Genomic DNA, 23,576 nt, shown 5'->3' on the forward strand with positions numbered 1-23,576 from the left:
ATTTTGCAATTAATTTTATTGTAAGCCCGAAGACCTTCTAAAGTGTGCAGAAGTCGTGAGTGGTCCTTCTTCAGAAAATCCTGCAATTTCCTGTGGAACTATTGAATATTCTTCGACTCCTGTACATGGTCGACACATGCATTCAATGGGTGCTTTCGTTGCTACCTAAAATTATTTTAAATTATTCTAAAATCATGCTTTGTTATTGATTTTTTATTAGTACCTGTTTTAATTAATTTAATTAATTCAATATATTTAAATATATGCGAAGTTGTAAAAAAAGCAAATGAATTTTGAATTTTTCGCGGGCAATTGACTATAGCGCTTCTAGCGGCTTGTGAACGAAGCTTAAAAGCAAGATGGCTGCCTAAGGATCTCGTGCGAGAAAAGTTATATTTTGTGAAGTTTTTAAAGTGTATTTTTCCATAAAGAATGTTGTGTTTAACATCAATTTCAATGATTTTGAAGAATAAAACTTGAATTCATCTTTATTAAACATACCTTTCTGAATTTACGCTCACCGGGCTTTGCTTTTGGGCAAAAAAGTGAAACGCTCGCCTCTCTTTCACCGCTTTCTTGACAACACATGCAACTTCTCTCCATTTGCCAAATTTTCGATCCAGACACCTAAAAAATAAGGTTTGTTTCATTTTATTAACAAGGAAGAATATTTAATTTATCAGTTAGAATAGAAACATTCACTCCACTCGCAAGAAATTTGTATCTTTTTCCATAAGTTAATTCAGTGTTTTGAACACTGAATCTTTGTTTGTTTGTTAAATTTTGTTTTTCTTTAGTCTACAAAATAATGTAAATTCTTGTAAAAGTGACAAAAATTTGATTAAATTTCTTTTATAAGAATTATTACCTCACTTTTTTCGCCCAATTTCCTGTAAAGTCAAAACTACAAGAAATTGCGCGAAAAAGTTTTCAATATGCGCAATGTTTTGAACAACGAAAACAAATTGATATTTTTAGTTTATTTAAATATTTAATCAAATTGAAATTCTTAATTCGAAATTTTAAACATTTGTGATAGAAACAAGTTTTAATCACTTTTGACAATTCGGTGGTAAATATTAAAAATACTATTTCATTAAAAGGATTTAATTATTACGATGTATATTTTCCGCTTTGAGAAGTATTTTAAGCGAACTTTTTATTTCAATTTTGTTTATTATTTAAGTTGTTAAAGTTGTGAGATAAGCACTTTTATAAGTAACTTAAAAAAAACTTGCTTATCTATTTTTTTTTCTCGGTTTAATTGAATGTTGTGTAATAATTTATAATATACATTTTGAATAGTTAATGTGAATATTCGTAAATTAGAGAAAATACGTTGTTTTTAGATTAAATTTACCTGCACATAACTACTACAGCGTCCAGTGCAAGCAAAACTGGGAATCGGTTTCGGAACACATCCTGGATACTGCAGCACGTGAATAACCCGGGTGATTTGACATTCATCGACACCAACAATTGCTTTCACGTTTCCAATTAAGCAGAATATTAACAGCCCTGAAATTCCTGTTTCGGTAAGTACGAATAAAATTGAAAACTCATTTTTTTTAGTTACAAAAAAAGTATTAGTTGTAAAAAAAAAAGTTAAAACTTATTTACACTTTTTTTTTATTTACCGAATCTGTTGCGTATTTCTCGAGTTTGGAACATTTTACTCTCAAGTAGACAGATTCCTACTGAGAAAATGGGAAATTTATCTTGTACTTTTATATACCAACCCCCTGGTATTACAACCCTCCTCTTGTTTCTTGAGAACATGGGTTAAAGAAAATTGTTTTTTTCCTTTTTTTATCGAAAGGAAAAAGACATTATGAAATACCTGTAATTGAAGAAGGGAAAAGAGTTTTTTTTCTCGCAAAATTTGATACTTCAAACGTTTGTATAATTGAAGAAGAAAATTTTGGATTTATTGGTTAATTTATTTTCTTTTTTTACCGTTTATTATCGTATACGATTCAGAATTACTTTCATCACTTCTTGTAGTTTGAAAATTCCTGCTGTGCAACAATTTAGAAACAAGATTCGTTTAATGCCTTATTCTTGTTCGTGTTTAAATTGAAAATTTCGTCAATTTATTGATTTCTTCGTTTGTCGTTAAATTTTTAATTTATGTTTTCTAAAATGACTCCATTTATTCTGTGATTAATTCTTATTTTCTTATTTTAAGCGTTTATGCTCAAATTAAAAATTTTTCAGTTCATATTTCAAAATGATAAAATTTTTAATACAAAATATAACTGAATAATTCAACTATTTTATTTAAATACTAATATTTAAATTTAGAATTTTAAATCTTAGTAAATTTGGATTTTCATTTATAAATTATTTATTATTTTAGCTGTAAAATTCGTTGAAAAATTATGAATTAGTTTTTTTTTATTTTTATATTATGCATTCAGTGTTAGAATTTTTCATTTTAATTAAAAATTCAAGAAATGAATTCAAAACTCAATTTTGAATAATTTAAATTATTAAAGTATTGATTTTAATTGAACTAATTCTATTATTTATTAGTTAAATAAAATAATTTAAAATAAATAAACACAATTCAAAATATTTTATATTTAGAAAATAGAAATTAATTCTGTTTAGAATTATCGATTTATATTTTTTTGTTTATTAATTAAAAATCAGTAAAAATCTTATTAAATATAAGAAATAATTTAATTTTTAAGTAGATTGACATTTTTTTAATAAATAAAAAGTTGTCGAAAAAATTCGGATAATTTCAATTATTGAAATAATAAATATTGGAAATTATCCGAATTTTCCCTCAACAAGATTTAATTGACCTGATTGTAAATTAAATTGTAAATTAAATTTTGGTTTATTTATTTCAAAAATATAGGAACGAAATTTGTTTAATTTTAATATTTTTATTAACATATTATTTTATTTCATTTAAAGTATTTGAATTTTTGAATATTAATTAAACTATGCAATTAATTATTATTTCCTTTTGGTAAAAAAAAAGTTTTTTTGATCCTTTTTGCTAAATTATTTTTTGTAATAAAAGAAATTGATATTCAAATAGTTTCGATTATTTGGAGTGAATAATTATTTTTGCAAATAAATTTGATTTTAAAAATTCGACTATTTATGAAAATAATTAACAAAATTGAGAAAAAGTAAAAATTTAATATTAAATTAGTTATGATTTTTAATTAATTTAAATTTAGAATACAAGTAGTTTTATTTTTATTTACTTAAAATGTAAGTTATATATTTATTTATTTATTAATTAACAAAAAGTTACAAAGACCAGAGGTTTTTCATTTTTATTTACTAAGAAGATAAAATATTTTATTTATAAAACAATATCGTAATTTTATCGAAAGGACAGTGAAAACTAATGAAATATTTATAAAATGTTTTATTCTCTAATACTAATCACAAATGATTGTGTGATTAAATTGTACAGTTATAAATAATGATACACACAGGAACATTATTCAGTTTTTTTTTGATACTATAAGTTTTAATAATAATTATTATTATTTTAATTATATTATCACAGCAAAATTCTGCTATTCATTATTATTGTATATTTCAATTTTTCTTTCTTCTTTTTCAATTATAATTTTAGGAATTTTTGAAATATTCTAAGTTGCTCTTGAAACGGAATTATTATTTCTTCTTTTTTTGGGTGGTAGAAATTTTTATTTTCGTCTCGCTTTCTTTATCTTGAAAATCCTCCGCACTTGGTGCATTTACATTCAGCTGGTTCCCTTAATTTTATCTCCATTGTTCCAAGTATTTCACCTTCAAGTCGAACTCCATCTACATCATAACAATGATCTAAAAGTATAAGCCGTTCCTTTAAATAACTTTCTCTACAGCAGAAACATTCCTGTAATTAAAATATCAATTTTACTGAAAATACTTTTTGAATGAGTTTTCAAAAAATCAATTTATGTGAATTTGGTAAATTTTTTTTCATTCTTACCTTTAGAAATCCGGTACTTGTCTTAACGCTCGGTTGTACTTGGGAATTACACGAACCTTCACATTTTGTTACTAAAATATCGGTACTGCATGTTCTTATTAATCCTCCCGTTTCGTCTTTTTCGTCTGAAAAAAAATTATTTTAAATATTTGAATTTTTCTTTAACATATTTTTTTGAACTTTAATTTTTTTTTGTACAATAATTACCTTTTGCAATGTGTATTTCCGATTGGAGTGTTTCACAATTTTCCTCGCTTTCAATTTGACTGTTGACACAAATTTTACAAATTGACGTTATCGTTAGGATGTACATAATAATTTTGATCATTATTAAGAAAACTTTTTTATCTCTCTCTCCAAAAAGGAAGGGAAATTTTTTTTCTTGATTTCTTTTAGAGAAAAATTTTGCAATTCCCAGTTGTGAAATCAAAATTCGAATGATGAGTGAAGAGAGAAATTCAATATCAGAAGCTTTTATAAACTGTTTTTCCCACCTAAAACTCAAGGGTGTCGAGAACTCCTGCTAAGAAACTAACAGCATTCTTCATCTGAGATCATTTCCCTCCAAGTTTTGTTGGTAATTGATCAGTTTTTCTTGACAAAGCACTTTATTTTGCATTAAGTGCCTTAATGGCTTTTTTATGTTATTCTTACGTGGTGCACACTATTAATATTTTTTTTTAAAATTATATCGAATCGTAACTAAATTTTTAATTGACACTGGTTTTTTTGATAAATCTATAAGTTTATTTACAATTATACTGTAAGTAGTTAAATTATAAAACAAATTATTTGGAAGAATCATAGAAAATTTCTTGTTAAAGAAAAAAAAGTATTCTTTAAAGAACAAGAACTTAATCTTGTAAAAAAACTAGTTATGAAAAAGAAATAGAAAAATAGGGGAAAATTTGATAAATATTTTTTTATGTGGAAATAATTAGTGATCACTCCTCGTATTTCCGGGACAAGTTTCCCTCAAATCGTCCTCATTATCATAGGCAACGCCACACCAAATGCAATAAAAATATTTTCCACGTAAATATTTGGTGAGAATTTCTAATTTTTCACTATCTCGAAGTGTCTCGTCGTCATCGTCCTCCTCACTACTTTCGCTCTCCTCAAATTCTTTGCCCTCCTTTTCTTTTGGAAACCAAAACCAATTTTCCACTGCTTTCTCAATTTTACATCGAATATCAAGTTGTTCGCAAATTTTTTGACTCTTACGCAAATCCATTGCGGCGACTTGCTCAGCTTTTTTATCGGCTATTCGCTTACGAAATTCGTCGGCATTCATTTTTTCTAAATTCGCAATTGGATTTGTATTTTTTTTTATTTTCATCACTTTTTCCTTGCCTAGGCCGTGTCTATTATTTTTTACGTCAACTCCAATTGGTTCTGATATGCCAGTCTCTGTTTTTCCCAAACCCTTTCCTGGATTGTATCCCATTTTCATTAGCATTTCGAAACCTGGAATTTTTAGTCAAATTTATTTTTTTATTTATAAGATTAAAATTTCGTTTGAGATAAATTTAATAATTTAATAATTAATAATAAATTAACAAGGAAATTTAGTTAAAAACACTAGAAAAAAATTTGAATTTTGGAGAAGTTTCAAATGATTGCAAAAATTCAATTATTTTCAAAAGTAATGAAATTCTTCGCAGAAATTTAATTATATTAAAAAATTTAAAGTAATTCTCGTCAAAATTTCAATTCTCTTTATAAATAATAAAATTCTTCTTCAAAATTCAATTATTTTTAAAAATTTTAATAAAATTTTTGTCAAAATTTCAATTATTTGCAAAAATTTTTCTAAATTCAATGATATTCAATATTTAATAAAATTCTCCAAAAGAATTCAATTATTTAAAAAAAATTTTTATTAAAATTCTACGCAAACGTTTGATTATTTTCATAAATAATAAAATAATTTCACAGGAATTCTATTATTTACAATTTCTTCGCAATAATTCCATTATTTTCATCAATAATCAAAATCAGCCCAGAATTTCAATTATTTTTAGTAAAATTTTTATTAATTAAAAAAATAACATTTTTATGTTATTATTTTTAATAATTTTATTTAAATTCGTAGAAAGAATTTAATTATCTAAATATTTCGTAAAATTTAATTGTAAACAAATGCATTTAAAAACTCTAGAAAATACTAATTGAATTGAAATGATGAAAATAATTTTGAAGAAGTTACAGTAAAAATAAAAATATTACTGTTTTCGAATAATTTTACAGTTAAAGAAATTCGTAAATAAATTAAATAGGAACATTTTTTTGAGTATTTAATCATTTTTAGAGTGAATCGCCGAATATTCTTTCGGGAAAAAGTCAAAATTTTGATTGGAAATCAGGGAAAAGTCAGGAAGAAACAAAATTAAATTTTTGGGACAACTGATTAAAATCGAATCATTTTTAAAAAATTTTATAGAAGCTATATATGATAAAAAATTTTATTTATATATGCAATTTGTATAAACAAATAAATTTTTGTCCCCTTTTTGAGAAAAAATTCCCCTTTTTACCTTTTTTTTTGAGGAAAAAAGGTACTTTGATGCCTGTTATTTTAAATTAAAGAAAATATTTTTCTCTGAAAGAAAAGTTTTTATACCTTTATTGTCACTGGATATTGCGGAGGAAAGTCCTTCTTCTCGTTTCTCTTCTTCGATCACTTTCACGGGTTTTCTTTCCTTTAATCTTGCTTCTATTTCCGCTTTTTTTTTCATTAGTTCCATTTCTCGTTTATCCTCCGGACGAAATATTAAACTTGGTGCTACATATTTTTGGCACTCTTGCAAGAATTTGTCAGACATATAATCCTCCTCGTCTGACATGATTAGTCTAGAATAAATATTTTTTTCCTATAATCTTGAATCTTGGTTAACTTAAAATTAACTATTTTTAAAAATAAATGCAAAAAGTTAAATTTTAATTGTGACAATTGTAAAAAAGGTATTCGAACAAAATTAGGTTATGTTACAAAACACTTTTTGACATTATGGTAAATTCGGTAAATTCCCTCAAATTCTATATAAATTATACAATGTAATGAATGTAATCAATTGAAGTTTGAAATCAGAGAAATTTTAGTAAATACTATGCGTAAATCTAAACATAAATATAAAAACAAAGGTCTTTTCAAACTTTTGACATAAATTTGACTTTTGTCTTTGTTTGCGTTACTTTCAAGAGAAATTAGATAAAATACAGAATGCTTACACTTTAATTAATTAGTTAATTAATATTAAACCTTGATTACTAAATTTTAACCTTTGACATTTATTTTTGTCAATGAAAACGAGAAAAACTATTTATACATTTTATAACAACCTTTACAAATTACAACAAATTGTATTTAAGGTTATGTCTTTATTCTCCAAGTGCATCAGTCCTTTAAATTATGTTCCATCTGAAAAACATTGACCCTAAATTTTACTATCGCGAAATCCATAAGAATCACCAGAAAATCATATTTCGCAATAAAATATTGATTTTTCCTATAAATTTAAATCAAATTTTCAACTTTGTCATCGTTTAAACAAATTTTTTTTATGGAAATTTCAAACTTTTTTAAAGAATTTATTTTTATCATTGTTCGATAAAAGTATGTTATTTTTTAAGTAAGACTAAATTTTGACATTTAAATGAAAAATAATATAAATTTGAAAATAAATATATCGTAGAATAGAACAATGATTTAAATTTAGAAAGTTCGGTTGGTATATTAGGGTACGTACGATAAATAGGTGAATGTTTGTCCTTCAAATATTTTAAAAACAAAAGTTCTAAGTCTAATTTAACAGAAAAGGTTATTTACACAAAATTGTCAAAAATATCGATAAATTAATGATTTTGATAATTTTCTATTTTGATCGAAATTAAATATCAAGTCTAGTTTAAAATGTGTATGTATTGTAAATGAAGCAATTAATGAATTTCGAAGCCAACTTAATAACACTGGACTAATGGTCCTAATTAATAAATAATTAAGTGCACGTTTTTTGACAATTACATGTGGGGTGATGTACAATGTACAGTGTTAAACATTTATTCAATCCGGAAATCATGAATGTGAAATTAGCACCACGACTTCAATAAAATTAAGTTTTTTCTTTTTTAAACGTTTGTTGGTCGTTTGATAGTGATTGATAGTAAATAATAAACGTTTGATAGCAATAATTACAAAAGGAAAACAAAAATCAAAATTGCAGTGCTATTTTCACAATGCACCCCAACTATAATAAAAAGCTCATTTATAGTTTGCAAACGTTTGTTGGTTGTTTGATAGTGAATGATAGTATATTTTAAACGTTTGATACTTGAAATATTATTAAATATTAACATTACTAAAAACATTCAACAACCTGACATACCGCACTATGCGCATGCGCAAAACATTTTCCACCGGCAAATTCAAATAATATTCAGAAATCAAGACATTTTTATTCAACAAAAAAAGAAACAAATATAATACTTTAAGTATTCTATTCGTTTGTTGGTCGTTTGATAGTAATTGATATCCGTTTTTTATCGTTTGATAGTAAAAAATAAAAATTCTACAATCGTTTTCATGTTAATTTTAAAATTGTTTATGCTTTGAGTGCTTCAAAAAGTTGTTTTCTATTAAAATTTGTAAATTTAATATTTTGTGTGGTAAAACACAATTCACAAAATTTTTAAATGTTCACTTTTTCCATAAATAATAATATGAAATAAAAATGCTAATTAAAGTTTGATAGTAGAGTGCCATCTTCACGCTGCACTGCATTTTAAAAATTTTTCAAATTTTAAACTTTCATTCGTTTGTTGGTCGTTTGATAGTAATTGATATCCGTTTTTTATCGTTTGATAGTAAAAAATAAAAATTCTACAATCGTTTTCATGTTAATTTTAAAATTGTTTATGCTTTGAGTGCTTCAAAAAGTTGTTTTCTAAAATTTAATATTTTTGTGTGGTAGAACACAATTTACAAAATTTTCAAATCTTCACTTTTTTCCATAAATAATAAAATGAAATAAAAATGCTAATTAAAATTTGATAATAGAGTGCCATCTTCACGCTGCACTGCATTTTAAAAATTTTTCAAATTTTAAACTTTTATTCGTTTGTTGGTCGTTTGATAGTAATTGTTATTCGTTTTTTATCGTTTGATAGTAAAAAATAAAAATTCTACAATCGTTTTCATATTAATTTTAAAATTGTTTATGCTTTGAGTGCTTCAAAAAGTTGTTTTCTATTAAAATTTGTAAATTTAATATTTTGTGTGGTAAAACACAATTCACAAAATTTTTAAATGTTCACTTTTTCCATAAATAATAATATGAAATAAAAATGCTAATTAAAGTTTGATAGTAGAGTGCCATCTTCACGCTACACTGCATTTTAAAAATTTTTCAAATTTTAAACTTTTATTCGTTTGTTGGTCGTTTGATAGTAATTGATATCCGTTTTTTATCGTTTGATAGTAAAAAATAAAAATTCTACAATCGTTTTCATGTTAATTTTAAAATTGTTTATGCTTTGAGTGCTTCAAAAAGTTGTTTTCTAAAATTTAATATTTTTGTGTGGTAGAACACAATTTACAAAATTTTCAAATCTTCACTTTTTTCCATATATAATAAAATGAAATAAAAATGCTAATTAAAATTTGATAATAGAGTGCCATCTTCACGCTGCACTGCATTTTAAAAATTTTTCAAATTTTAAACTTTTATTCGTTTGTTGGTCGTTTGATAGTAATTGTTATTCGTTTTTTATCGTTTGATAGTAAAAAATAAAAATTCTACAATCGTTTTCATGTTAATTTTAAAATTGTTTATGCTTTGAGTGCTTCAAAAAGTTGTTTTCTAAAATTTAATATTTTTGTGTGGTAGAACACAATTTACAAAATTTTCAAATCTTCACTTTTTTCCATAAATAATAAAATGAAATAAAAATGCTAATTAAAATTTGATAATAGAGTGCCATCTTCACGCTGCACTGCATTTTAAAAATTTTTCAAATTTTAAACTTTTATTCGTTTGTTGGTCGTTTGATAGTAATTGTTATTCGTTTTTTATCGTTTGATAGTAAAAAATAAAAATTCTACAATCGTTTTCATATTAATTTTAAAATTGTTTATGCTTTGAGTGCTTCAAAAAGTTGTTTTCTATTAAAATTTGTAAATTTAATATTTTGTGTGGTAAAACACAATTCACAAAATTTTTAAATGTTCACTTTTTCCATAAATAATAAAATGAAATAAAAATGCTAATTAAAATTTGATAATAGAGTGCCATCTTCACGCTGCACTGCATTTTAAAAATTTTTCAAATTTTAAACTTTTATTCGTTTGTTGGTCGTTTGATAGTAATTGATATCCGTTTTTTATCGTTTGATAGTAAAAAATAAAAATTCTACAATCGTTTTCATGTTAATTTTAAAATTGTTTATGCTTTGAGTGCTTCAAAAAGTTGTTTTCTAAAATTTAATATTTTTGTGTGGTAGAACACAATTTACAAAATTTTCAAATCTTCACTTTTTTCCATAAATAATAAAATGAAATAAAAATGCTAATTAAAATTTGATAATAGAGTGCCATCTTCACGCTACACTGCATTTTAAAAATTTTTCAAATTTTAAACTTTTAATCGTTTGATAGTAATTGATAGTCGTTTTTTATCGTTTGATAGTCAAGAATAAATATTCTACAATTATTTTCATGTTGATTTTAAAACTGTTTATGCATTAAGTGCTTTAAAATGTTGTTTTCTATTAATATTACCTGTTTTAATCAAATTTATTGAGAATTTTATATTTAAAGAATTTTAATTATTTTTTTTTCTTTAAATACTGCAATTAATACAGTATTTAATGCATAATATTCTATTGGTATAATAAATAATGATACCTTTCCATATTTAACGTATATTTGTTTTATATTTCCGAGATTTTTAATTCAAGTTATACATAGATGTTTTGTAATAAAAGTATGTATCTATTTAGTTTTATAATTGCTTTTTTACATCGATATTTAAAAAATATTTATAACATTACATGTTTTATATTATTATTATACTTATCAATACTACTTTTTTTTTTTACACCGTACGCATTAGTATACATAAAAGTATAAAAAGCAGAAAAATATACTTCAAAACCTTTTCATTAAAACATTAAAATCACAACTTTTCAATGCAAAACAATTTTGTACATAAACAACTACTTTGCTAAAAGCAAAAAAAAAAGTAGTATTGATAAGTATAATAATAATATAAAACATGTAATGTTATAAATATTTTTTAAATATCGATGTAAAAAAGCAATTATAAAACTAAATAGATACATACTTTTATTACAAAACATCTATGTATAACTTGAATTAAAAATCTCGGAAATATAAAACAAATATACGTTAAATATGGAAAGGTATCATTATTTATTATACCAATAGAATATTATGCATTAAATACTGTATTAATTGCAGTATTTAAAGAAAAAAAAATAATTAAAATTCTTTAAATATAAAATTCTCAATAAATTTGATTAAAACAGGTAATATTAATAGAAAACAACATTTTAAAGCACTTAATGCATAAACAGTTTTAAAATCAACATGAAAATAATTGTAGAATATTTATTCTTGACTATCAAACGATAAAAAACGACTATCAATTACTATCAAACGATTAAAAGTTTAAAATTTGAAAAATTTTTAAAATGCAGTGTAGCGTGAAGATGGCACTCTATTATCAAATTTTAATTAGCATTTTTATTTCATTTTATTATTTATGGAAAAAAGTGAAGATTTGAAAATTTTGTAAATTGTGTTCTACCACACAAAAATATTAAATTTTAGAAAACAACTTTTTGAAGCACTCAAAGCATAAACAATTTTAAAATTAACATGAAAACGATTGTAGAATTTTTATTTTTTACTATCAAACGATAAAAAACGGATATCAATTACTATCAAACGACCAACAAACGAATAAAAGTTTAAAATTTGAAAAATTTTTAAAATGCAGTGCAGCGTGAAGATGGCACTCTATTATCAAATTTTAATTAGCATTTTTATTTCATTTTATTATTTATGGAAAAAGTGAACATTTAAAAATTTTGTGAATTGTGTTTTACCACACAAAATATTAAATTTACAAATTTTAATAGAAAACAACTTTTTGAAGCACTCAAAGCATAAACAATTTTAAAATTAATATGAAAACGATTGTAGAATTTTTATTTTTTACTATCAAACGATAAAAAACGAATAACAATTACTATCAAACGACCAACAAACGAATAAAAGTTTAAAATTTGAAAAATTTTTAAAATGCAGTGCAGCGTGAAGATGGCACTCTATTATCAAATTTTAATTAGCATTTTTATTTCATTTTATTATTTATGGAAAAAAGTGAAGATTTGAAAATTTTGTAAATTGTGTTCTACCACACAAAAATATTAAATTTTAGAAAACAACTTTTTGAAGCACTCAAAGCATAAACAATTTTAAAATTAACATGAAAACGATTGTAGAATTTTTATTTTTTACTATCAAACGATAAAAAACGAATAACAATTACTATCAAACGACCAACAAACGAATAAAAGTTTAAAATTTGAAAAATTTTTAAAATGCAGTGCAGCGTGAAGATGGCACTCTATTATCAAATTTTAATTAGCATTTTTATTTCATTTTATTATTTATGGAAAAAAGTGAAGATTTGAAAATTTTGTAAATTGTGTTCTACCACACAAAAATATTAAATTTTAGAAAACAACTTTTTGAAGCACTCAAAGCATAAACAATTTTAAAATTAATATGAAAACGATTGTAGAATTTTTATTTTTTACTATCAAACGATAAAAAACGAATAACAATTACTATCAAACGACCAACAAACGAATAAAAGTTTAAAATTTGAAAAATTTTTAAAATGCAGTGCAGCGTGAAGATGGCACTCTATTATCAAATTTTAATTAGCATTTTTATTTCATTTTATTATATATGGAAAAAAGTGAAGATTTGAAAATTTTGTAAATTGTGTTCTACCACACAAAAATATTAAATTTTAGAAAACAACTTTTTGAAGCACTCAAAGCATAAACAATTTTAAAATTAACATGAAAACGATTGTAGAATTTTTATTTTTTACTATCAAACGATAAAAAACGGATATCAATTACTATCAAACGACCAACAAACGAATAAAAGTTTAAAATTTGAAAAATTTTTAAAATGCAGTGTAGCGTGAAGATGGCACTCTACTATCAAACTTTAATTAGCATTTTTATTTCATATTATTATTTATGGAAAAAGTGAACATTTAAAAATTTTGTGAATTGTGTTTTACCACACAAAATATTAAATTTACAAATTTTAATAGAAAACAACTTTTTGAAGCACTCAAAGCATAAACAATTTTAAAATTAATATGAAAACGATTGTAGAATTTTTATTTTTTACTATCAAACGATAAAAAACGAATAACAATTACTATCAAACGACCAACAAACGAATAAAAGTTTAAAATTTGAAAAATTTTTAAAATGCAGTGCAGCGTGAAGATGGCACTCTATTATCAAATTTTAATTAGCATTTTTATTTCATTTTATTATTTATGGAAAAAAGTGAAGATTTGAAAATTTTGTAAATTGTGTTCTACCACACAAAAATATTAAATTTTAGAAAACAACTTTTTGAAGCACTCAAAGCATAAACAATTTTAAAATTAACATGAAAACGATTGTAGAATTTTTATTTTTTACTATCAAACGATAAAAAACGAATAACAATTACTATCAAACGACCAACAAACGAATAAAAGTTTAAAATTTGAAAAATTTTTAAAATGCAGTGCAGCGTGAAGATGGCACTCTATTATCAAATTTTAATTAGCATTTTTATTTCATTTTATTATTTATGGAAAAAAGTGAAGATTTGAAAATTTTGTAAATTGTGTTCTACCACACAAAAATATTAAATTTTAGAAAACAACTTTTTGAAGCACTCAAAGCATAAACAATTTTAAAATTAATATGAAAACGATTGTAGAATTTTTATTTTTTACTATCAAACGATAAAAAACGAATAACAATTACTATCAAACGACCAACAAACGAATAAAAGTTTAAAATTTGAAAAATTTTTAAAATGCAGTGCAGCGTGAAGATGGCACTCTATTATCAAATTTTAATTAGCATTTTTATTTCATTTTATTATATATGGAAAAAAGTGAAGATTTGAAAATTTTGTAAATTGTGTTCTACCACACAAAAATATTAAATTTTAGAAAACAACTTTTTGAAGCACTCAAAGCATAAACAATTTTAAAATTAACATGAAAACGATTGTAGAATTTTTATTTTTTACTATCAAACGATAAAAAACGGATATCAATTACTATCAAACGACCAACAAACGAATAAAAGTTTAAAATTTGAAAAATTTTTAAAATGCAGTGTAGCGTGAAGATGGCACTCTACTATCAAACTTTAATTAGCATTTTTATTTCATATTATTATTTATGGAAAAAGTGAACATTTAAAAATTTTGTGAATTGTGTTTTACCACACAAAATATTAAATTTACAAATTTTAATAGAAAACAACTTTTTGAAGCACTCAAAGCATAAACAATTTTAAAATTAATATGAAAACGATTGTAGAATTTTTATTTTTTACTATCAAACGATAAAAAACGAATAACAATTACTATCAAACGACCAACAAACGAATAAAAGTTTAAAATTTGAAAAATTTTTAAAATGCAGTGCAGCGTGAAGATGGCACTCTATTATCAAATTTTAATTAGCATTTTTATTTCATTTTATTATTTATGGAAAAAAGTGAAGATTTGAAAATTTTGTAAATTGTGTTCTACCACACAAAAATATTAAATTTTAGAAAACAACTTTTTGAAGCACTCAAAGCATAAACAATTTTAAAATTAACATGAAAACGATTGTAGAATTTTTATTTTTTACTATCAAACGATAAAAAACGGATATCAATTACTATCAAACGACCAACAAACGAATGAAAGTTTAAAATTTGAAAAATTTTTAAAATGCAGTGCAGCGTGAAGATGGCACTCTACTATCAAACTTTAATTAGCATTTTTATTTCATATTATTATTTATGGAAAAAGTGAACATTTAAAAATTTTGTGAATTGTGTTTTACCACACAAAATATTAAATTTACAAATTTTAATAGAAAACAACTTTTTGAAGCACTCAAAGCATAAACAATTTTAAAATTAACATGAAAACGATTGTAGAATTTTTATTTTTTACTATCAAACGATAAAAAACGGATATCAATTACTATCAAACGACCAACAAACGAATAGAATACTTAAAGTATTATATTTGTTTCTTTTTTTGTTGAATAAAAATGTCTTGATTTCTGAATATTATTTGAATTTGCCGGTGGAAAATGTTTTGCGCATGCGCATAGTGCGGTATGTCAGGTTGTTGAATGTTTTTAGTAATGTTAATATTTAATAATATTTCAAGTATCAAACGTTTAAAATATACTATCATTCACTATCAAACAACCAACAAACGTTTGCAAACTATAAATGAGCTTTTTATTATAGTTGGGGTGCATTGTGAAAATAGCACTGCAATTTTGATTTTTGTTTTCCTTTTGTAATTATTGCTATCAAACGTTTATTATTTACTATCAATCACTATCAAACGACCAACAAACGTTTAAAAAAGAAAAAACTTAATTTTATTGAAGTCGTGGTGCTAATTTCACATTCATCCGGAAATCTCGTACGCACGCATCTTCCTCGCCATGTCACTGGAATGTTTTAATTGTGAAAGGCGTCTCTTTCATTAAAAAGTTCATCCCACCCCGCACTCGTTTATATAACTCGTGCAGAGAATTAAAGTATTCGCGATATCGCGAATGAAACATATTCGCTAAACATTATTTTAATATTTTTCCCTGAAAGAAATACTAATGTGACACACAGTACATATCGTACGGTCGATAAATTAGCGGAATAGTGGAATACGAGACTGAGAGAAGAGAGACGGAACAGGAATGTGAACCGTATTTTCAGTGCGTTTTCCAGTGTTTTTCAAGAAACAGTTCTGTCGTTCCGTTCATCATTATAATGATGGTTTGAGATCCGTATTTTACAGAATTACACACTACATTCTCGGTGTGTGAAACCGTTAGTTAGAAGTTTATGTTTGAAAAAAAAGTTGATGTGAACATTGCAGAGAGTGAAATAATAGTTTAACATCTCGTTAAAGGGATATTTTTCCTTCTGTCAAGAAAGGCGTGTGTGTAAAAGCGTTCCTTGTGTTAGTGTATGAATACTGCCTTATTTTCGTTTGGTGCAGCCCACAAAAGTGAACGACGACCTCATTTACAATATTTACTGCTGTAGAGAAGATTAATTAATAATCTAAACACGACATTTGTCAAAATTGACTAATATTATTGTTTTTATCTTTTAATGTTGCTCTATCCACTCGACAGGAACGTCTCAACATCACGATGACGTTCTGCTGTCGAGTAATGTCGGAAAGCAGCAGCATTTTGTGAGCAAAGAGCGAAAGCAGCGCACAGTGTCAAGAATTTTATTTTTATATTTAAAAGAAAAAACATTGCAAATTGTTAAATTTTGTTTCAATGAGGAAATAAAGGGATAAACTCGAGAGTGAATTTGTTGTGATATATACCGTTTTATCTGCTGTGTCGAGTGTGATTTTTTCACAATCTTCTAATTTCGTAAGAAGCAAAACGTCAATTCGGAGTTTTCTTATCGTCCAAGTTTCGTATGCACGCGTGTTCAATGACCAGTTATTTAAGTAGTGTGGGCGTAACTGCTCTTTCCACACATGGACTTGAATTTGTGCTATGCAATTCTTTTTTCCCCAATGGAGTCACCTCGAAAAGCAGCAACGACAATGGTTGTAAAGAACAGATTATCAATTTTGTCAGCAACTGACAATTATGTTAATCCAACGAAAAATGCAACCGTGGAGAGTGACACTAACCTAAATTTAACGAACGATTTAACAAACTCCGAATTATTAATTACAAACGACAAAATGATCGCCAAAGGAGTTTTAATATGTCGTGACAATTCGCATCTATTTCAAGATCGTACATTATTACTTGATCATCCGATGAAAATTGGCCGATCTGTCGCAAGAGCAAAGGCAACATTGTCAAATGCAATTTTCGATTGTAAAGTCCTGTCGAGGAATCACGCAATTCTTTGGTACGATTCGGGTAAATTTTATCTTCAAGACACAAAGAGTAGTAATGGAACGTTTGTCAATAATAATAGACTCAGCTCATCGGGACAAGAGTCTATTGCAAGGGAAGTGTGTTCCGGTGATATTGTGCAATTTGGAGTTAATGTCGTTGAGGACACAAAAAAATTAACTCACGGTTGTATTGTTGCTACATTAAAACTTTATTTACCCGATGGAAAGGAGGCGAAGGCGAGTTCGAGTAATTCCGTCGATCCCGTTGCTGGAATAACATTCGAGGATCTCTATATGCTTAATCAATTTGTCCAGGAGGCAAATAGACGTGAACAGGCGCTTCAATATAAACTCTCGTACCTGCAACAACTCGTTGAAAATACCCAAATAGCTGCCAATCAATCGTGGAAGGCGCTGATTGAAGAGGATCGACTTTTGTCAAGGGTCGAAACTGTCGAGAGTCAACTTGTTTTCTTCTCGAAGAACTTCGCCGAGGACAAAGTTCGTAACGAGCTGGTCAAACTTCACGAGGAAAAGGCACAATATCAAAATGCAGCCAAGGATGCTCTACAAAAAGTTTTACAGGTAATTTTCTATATTTTATACCTACTTTCATTGAAATCAAATTCACGAAATCAAATTCAATTGTTTTTTTTACAGGAAAAAATAGAGGTGACACATAAGCTAATACAATTGGAAACGCGTTTAAATGAAACCGAGGAGGAATGTCACAGTCTTCACGAGGTGACGAAACATACACAAAATGAATTACAAGAATTGGCAGCAAAATATACGGAAGCACAGAAAAAATTACAGGAAACGACAAATAAACTCATGGAAAGTGACGATAAACTACAAGAGTTGACTGTTAAAATGGAAGAAGAGAAAAAGCAATTCACCAAACAAATAAAAGATCAAGCGCGCATTGAACGTGTTCTACAGGCAAAATTACAAAATTCCAAAATTGATTCAATAAACGTTCATAAACAAGTCACTGCCTTGAAAAATTACGTGCGAACATTACAAGACGTAAAATCAAAACAATTGACGGACGATAATTTAGAATCTAAAGACGATATTAATGATGTACAAATGACAATGTCCGGTATATTGAATAAATTAATTTACAGCACAAAACCAACAACGGATATTTACGATAATATTGAAAATAACGTCACATGGCAGGATAATCAAGTGAATTCAGAGGATTCGGAGGAAATGAAAAATTTCGATACCGACGATTTATCGTATAAAGATCAAATTAATGATTCATTAACCGATAGTGAGAAACTTAAAGAATACATTTTACCGCCGTCTAATAGAAATCTATTCAATGGAACTGTTAATAATGATAATTTAAATATATCCCTTGATTCAGATACAGATTCAGAAGCAACGGAAATTATTTCCATCAATTCATTGACAAAGGAGAGTGAATTAAATGATTCATTGACAGATAGCGAGAAACTTGATAACTACATTATTCTACCGCCGTCGAGAAGAACGTTGATTGCAGGAAATTTTGATGCTGAGAATTTAGAAATTTCCAGTGGTGAAACGATAAAGTCTGAGGCTGATGATCCTTTAATGGAGAAGAAGGAAATTGAGGAGCAATTGTCGAAGAGAAATTTTAATGTTGAATTTGATTTGGATAATGTTTTCCTTGATGATAATGATGATCAGCACAGTAATGTTTGTAATGTCACTTCGATACATTTGGAGGAGAAGAATGACTCTACATCAAGCAGTGAGAATGACAATGAATCTCCGTCGAAGAAATTAATTAAGGAAATTCCTGAGAGTACTTCTGTTGATGATTGCAGGAAAATTAGTGATGATTGTGAGGTTAAGACAAGAGCTATTGTTAATGATCAAGAATCTGTCAGGGAAACGTGCGATCGAGATGCAATTGTCTATGGAAAGGAGCAGGAGTTGACTGAAAATGGTGATACGCTTTCGAAATTGGAAGTGAGATTCGCCAGTGATGAGGAGGGAAAACAATTGGAAAGGAGGTGCGTTTTTTATATTTTCTTTTCTGTTTCACTTAATTTTTCTTTTCAGTTTCATTCCAGTTTATTGTAGTTTTTATTAAAATTTTTATTTTCTTTTGTTTTCTATTATTTCAATTTTCTTTTGTTTTTTTATTTTTTATTATTTCTGTTTTGTATTTTGTCTATTTTGTATTTTTTCGTATTATTTCTAATTTTTATTTTTTATTTTTTATTTTATAATTTTTCTATTTTGCATTATTTCTGTTTGGTATTTTTTATTATTTCGATTTTATATCTTTTCGTATTATTTCTATTTCGCATTATTTCTATTTTGTATTTTCTCTATTTTGTATTTTTTTGTATTTTTTTTTTATTATTTCTATGTTGCATTTTTTCTATTTTGTGTTATTTCTATTTTTTAATTTTTATTATTTCTATATTTTCCAATTTTTCTATTTTTTTTATTGTTTCTAAAGTCGAGAAGGTTGTAACTTTTGTTGTAAACGTTCAAATGAACAAAATTTATTTATTTTCTCCTCAAATTAAAATTTTATTGCAATAATTGTGCGTTCCGTATAAAAAAAAATAATTTAAAAGTTTCTAAATATTAAATTTAGATTTTTAATTTTTGGAATTAATTAATTTCTAAATTATTTTTAAGGAAAAATATTTCATTATTTTTAACTTTTAAAACTTGTGGATAATAATTTTTGTAGATATTTTTCTATTTTGCATTTTTTCTATTTTCTCTAATTTTATATTTTTTTAATGTTCCTAAAGTTGTGAACGTTTAAATAAACGAAATTTTTTTATTTCTTATTCAAATTAAAATTTTATTTCAATAATTTTGCGTTTCGTATAAAAAAAAATTAATTTTAAAATTTATAAATGTTAAATTTAGATTTTTAATTTCTAATACAATCTGTAATTTATGAAAATATTTTTAAGGAAAAATATTCTGGTCATTTGAACGTTTAAAACTTGTGGATAATATTTTTTTTCTTTTTTTTCTATTTTTTATTATTTCTATTTTTTTATTGTTTCTAAAGTCGAGAAGATTGTAAATTCTGTTGTAAATGTTCAAATGAACAAAATTTATTTATTTTCTCTTCAAATTAAAATTTTATTGCAATCATTTTGCATTCCGTATAAAAACAAATTAATTTAAAAATTTGTAAATGTTATATTTAGATTTTTAATTTCTAATACAATCAGTAATTTATGAAAATATTCTAAGGAAAAATATTCCGGTCATTTGAACGTTTCGTATTATTTCTATTTTATATGTTGTCAATTTTGTATTATTTTAATTTTATATTTTCCATTTTGTATTATTTTTATTCTTTTCTATTTTGTATTTTTTCTATTTTGTTTCTTTTCTATTTTATTTCTTAACTATTTTATTTCTTTTCAATTTCGTATTTTAATCCACTTTATTTTATATCACAAAAAATATTTCTTTCAAAGATAATAATAAATTTTCAACAAAAAAAAATGCATTTAAATTGCAAACAAAAACGAGATAAATAATTGTGTCGAGTAATATTGCAAAAAAGCAAAAGTCGAGAGAAAAACTTTGATATGTGACTAAGAATTTTGTGACTAAGAACTGTATTAACGTTTCTAGTTTTCCTACATTACGTAAAAGGTTATTTTAGTTGAACGAGGAATTTTTTCGTAATTAGAAAATAATTTAAAAATATTAATCGCGGTAATAATATTATTATTATGAATTTTTATCTTTTATTTGAATTTATCTTTTTTTTGTTCTCTTTTTTTTATTCTTTTTATTTTATTAAGTATTTTAGAATTATTAATATTAGAGTGTGAAAATAATAAAGTAGACAATATTGAAATGATGAATGGGAATTTCGGGAAAAGAAAAAAATTGGCAAATAAAATTGAAATTATTAGAAGTTAAAGTTTCTTTGTGGGGCTATGAAAATTTGTCTTCTATTATTAGATCATTCTCTCGATGGATGCCAAATCTCGGAATTCATGAGGAAGAATCATTTTTGCTGTTTAAATTTAGGCTCGTATTTTAGACTCGCAATTATTTTTAATACTCGTTTAACAATAAAAATAGATTTGACGATTATTAATAATTATTTTATTTGTATTTGGATATTTTTATTTATTTTTTAAACCGGAAAGTAATTTTTTTTCTATATTTTCAAGTTTTCGGAAATTGTTTTTTCAATTCTGAAAGAAAGTAAATACTTGTTTTTCTTTTGTAAACAGATTCGAACTGGAGGAAAAAGAAGAAAAAGTCGAAGAAGAGGAAAGAAAAGAGATTGACTCCGGAAATAATAGTTCCGATTCTCAAGATTCACCATTAAATCTCATTGAATCCGCGGCGACGACATCGAGGGAAGATGTTAAAAATGTGAATAAATCCGAGATTGAACTGGAGAATGAATCAATGGACGGTGAATATATAAAAACATTGAAACCATTAAGTAAAAGTGATTCATCGCAAACAGTACAAGTGCAGGAATTTATTCTTCAAAGTCTCATTGGTTGTTTGGATTCATTGAAGGAGGAGGACAGTCAAGAAGCACAAACTATCGTTAAAAGAGAATTAAAAGAATTAAAAGAATGGTTAATGCGCGAACAAAATGAAATTATTTTAAAGAAATTAAAAGATATTTATTATCGTTCAAAAAATGAGACACAAAGAATGCGTGAAGTTAATGAAGAGCTTGTTATACTTAAGGAAAAATATAATGCCTTCGTTGAGGAAAAGGCCGAACTTGTCAAAAATTATGTAACCCTAAAAAGTCAATGTGGTAATTTATTCAATGCAAGTTATACAGTGCCGATTCATTATGTCGCGCCACTCGCTTTGGTGTTGATTTGGATGCTAATCGAGAAATTATTTTAATATTTTCTAACAATCCTTTTTGTATATAGAAAAAAAATCTCTCAAAGAGAATGTGAGGTGGACCCTCCTCTTTTTTTTTTGTTTTTCTCTCGTTTAAGCTCAAAGATGACAAAACTGTGAAGAAAAATAAAAATCTATATACTGTAGGAAATTCTCAATATGAGGTGAAGAATTTTTTTATACGAGTGCAGTGTAAATGTTTATGTAAATATTGATTCGATAAATGGGGAAAAAAAACATTGGGGGGGTGAAGGGCTCTTGACTATAGATTTTCAACTTTTAGGAAATTTTGAAATTCTATTTCGTAGAATCGAAGTAAAAGAAATCAAAGGATTCATTCAGAATTAATATATTTAGGAATGAAAGACAAAGGAACGTATATATTTGCAGGGAACCTTGAATTCAAGGAATTAGACAAAAGCGAGTCTTGTTAAATGTTTATTGCGCTGCCAATCTCATCATCATATCTTCCCGGACGTAAAGGAGTATTATCGTCAATGCACGATTATTAAAAAAAAATTATTCAAAAGATCTTTTGCAAAAATAATCTTTTTAAAGAATTTTCGATTTTTTCCTCAATATTCTTTTTAAAGGGATATTTTCCAAAGGGATCTTTTCGATAATTAATAATCAGGATAAATTGTTTATTATTTTTCTAACTCGTGAAAAAATTATAATTTATTTTTGAGATTTGATTATGTTGAAAGGATGCGGAGAGATAAAAATTATCATACTGCACATTATAGTGAGATATTTAATTTTTAAAAGCGTGCTTCTCTTTCTTATGTATAAAGTCAATTGTTTTTATATTTATATTTTTCACAATATTATCTAGATTGTATATTGGATATAAAAAAAAAAAAATTATGACTGTTTAAGTGAAATGTGCGAAAATCCGTCTTTGTATTTTTTTGTTCATTGTTTATAAATTATGAACTTAGACCAGTAGTTCGTATTGTCAGACTTTGTTTTCTTGATTTTTCACTGAAAATTCTAAAAAAAATAATTTTAGCGGTCTGCCACTGGAATGAATGGCCTATGTGTTGTTTTGTATTTTTTAAATGAATTCTAGTTACACTTTTTCTATATTTAAACAAAAATCTTTTTATACGAAAATTAACACATGCACACACACACAGACAAATACATAATTTCATTAGTTATTTAGTGCCATTATATGATATACTGTATGATGAAACTATAAAATTTGCCATGATTTTTAAATTATTTGATGAAAAGAAGAAAATTATATTTTGAAGAGAAAGAAAATGGAATGCAAATTTATAGGGACTGATTTTTTTTTTCCTAATGATTTATGCAATAAAATTAGGTGCAGACAATTTTGTAAATAATATTGTTGATATTATCTACATATGTAACAGTCATTATATTAAAAAAAAAAAAAGATTAAATTAGTTAAAATTTCTCAAATTCCTTGAGTTGTTATTTCGCCTTTCCAATTCCATAATCTCCTTTCGTGGACTTTTAAGACTCGGGGAAAATATT

At 25.4% G+C, this 23,576-nt stretch overlaps 4 protein-coding genes across 7 annotated transcripts in view; 2 read left to right on the forward strand and 2 right to left on the reverse strand.

Moving 5' to 3' along the window:
- Positions 1 to 4,755, reverse strand: LOC122508368 (partner of bursicon-like). Its single transcript, XM_043621663.1, has 6 exons — positions 4,175 to 4,755; positions 3,968 to 4,092; positions 3,720 to 3,871; positions 1,361 to 1,475; positions 502 to 627; positions 1 to 165 (listed from the first exon to the last, which is right to left on the reverse strand). Exons 1-6 carry the CDS (start codon positions 4,293 to 4,295, stop codon positions 16 to 18), a joined length of 789 nt encoding a protein of 262 aa, XP_043477598.1. The 5' UTR covers positions 4,296 to 4,755; the 3' UTR covers positions 1 to 15.
- Positions 1,406 to 23,576, forward strand: part of LOC122508365 (zinc finger CCCH domain-containing protein 10-like) — a 27,905-nt gene continuing 5,734 nt past the window's right edge. Inside the window, exon 1 of the mRNA XM_043621658.1 lies at positions 1,406 to 1,535. The gene's annotated coding sequence lies outside the window, so the exon portion shown is untranslated. The remainder of the gene's footprint in view (positions 1,536 to 23,576) is intronic.
- Positions 4,770 to 8,049, reverse strand: LOC122508367 (G patch domain-containing protein 11). 4 transcript variants are annotated; one of them, XM_043621659.1, is made up of 3 exons: positions 7,992 to 8,049; positions 6,591 to 6,820; positions 4,770 to 5,434 (listed from the first exon to the last, which is right to left on the reverse strand). In XM_043621659.1, exons 1-3 carry the CDS (start codon positions 8,024 to 8,026, stop codon positions 4,905 to 4,907), a joined length of 795 nt encoding a protein of 264 aa, XP_043477594.1. In that variant the 5' UTR covers positions 8,027 to 8,049; the 3' UTR covers positions 4,770 to 4,904. The 4 variants fall into 4 exon arrangements, with proteins under 4 accessions (XP_043477594.1, XP_043477597.1, XP_043477596.1 ...); XM_043621662.1 differs by lacking the exon at positions 7,992 to 8,049 and adding an exon at positions 7,310 to 7,388; XM_043621661.1 differs by lacking the exon at positions 7,992 to 8,049 and adding an exon at positions 7,297 to 7,388.
- On the forward strand, positions 15,749 to 23,501 carry LOC122508364 (sarcolemmal membrane-associated protein). Its single transcript, XM_043621657.1, has 3 exons — positions 15,749 to 17,780; positions 17,856 to 19,207; positions 21,428 to 23,501. Exons 1-3 carry the CDS (start codon positions 16,821 to 16,823, stop codon positions 22,068 to 22,070), a joined length of 2,955 nt encoding a protein of 984 aa, XP_043477592.1. The 5' UTR covers positions 15,749 to 16,820; the 3' UTR covers positions 22,071 to 23,501.

Source organism: Leptopilina heterotoma, unplaced genomic scaffold (genome assembly GCF_015476425.1).
Source record: "Leptopilina heterotoma isolate Lh14 unplaced genomic scaffold, ASM1547642v1 Lhet_54, whole genome shotgun sequence".
In the NCBI taxonomy this organism is placed as follows: Eukaryota; Metazoa; Arthropoda; class Insecta; order Hymenoptera; family Figitidae; genus Leptopilina; species Leptopilina heterotoma.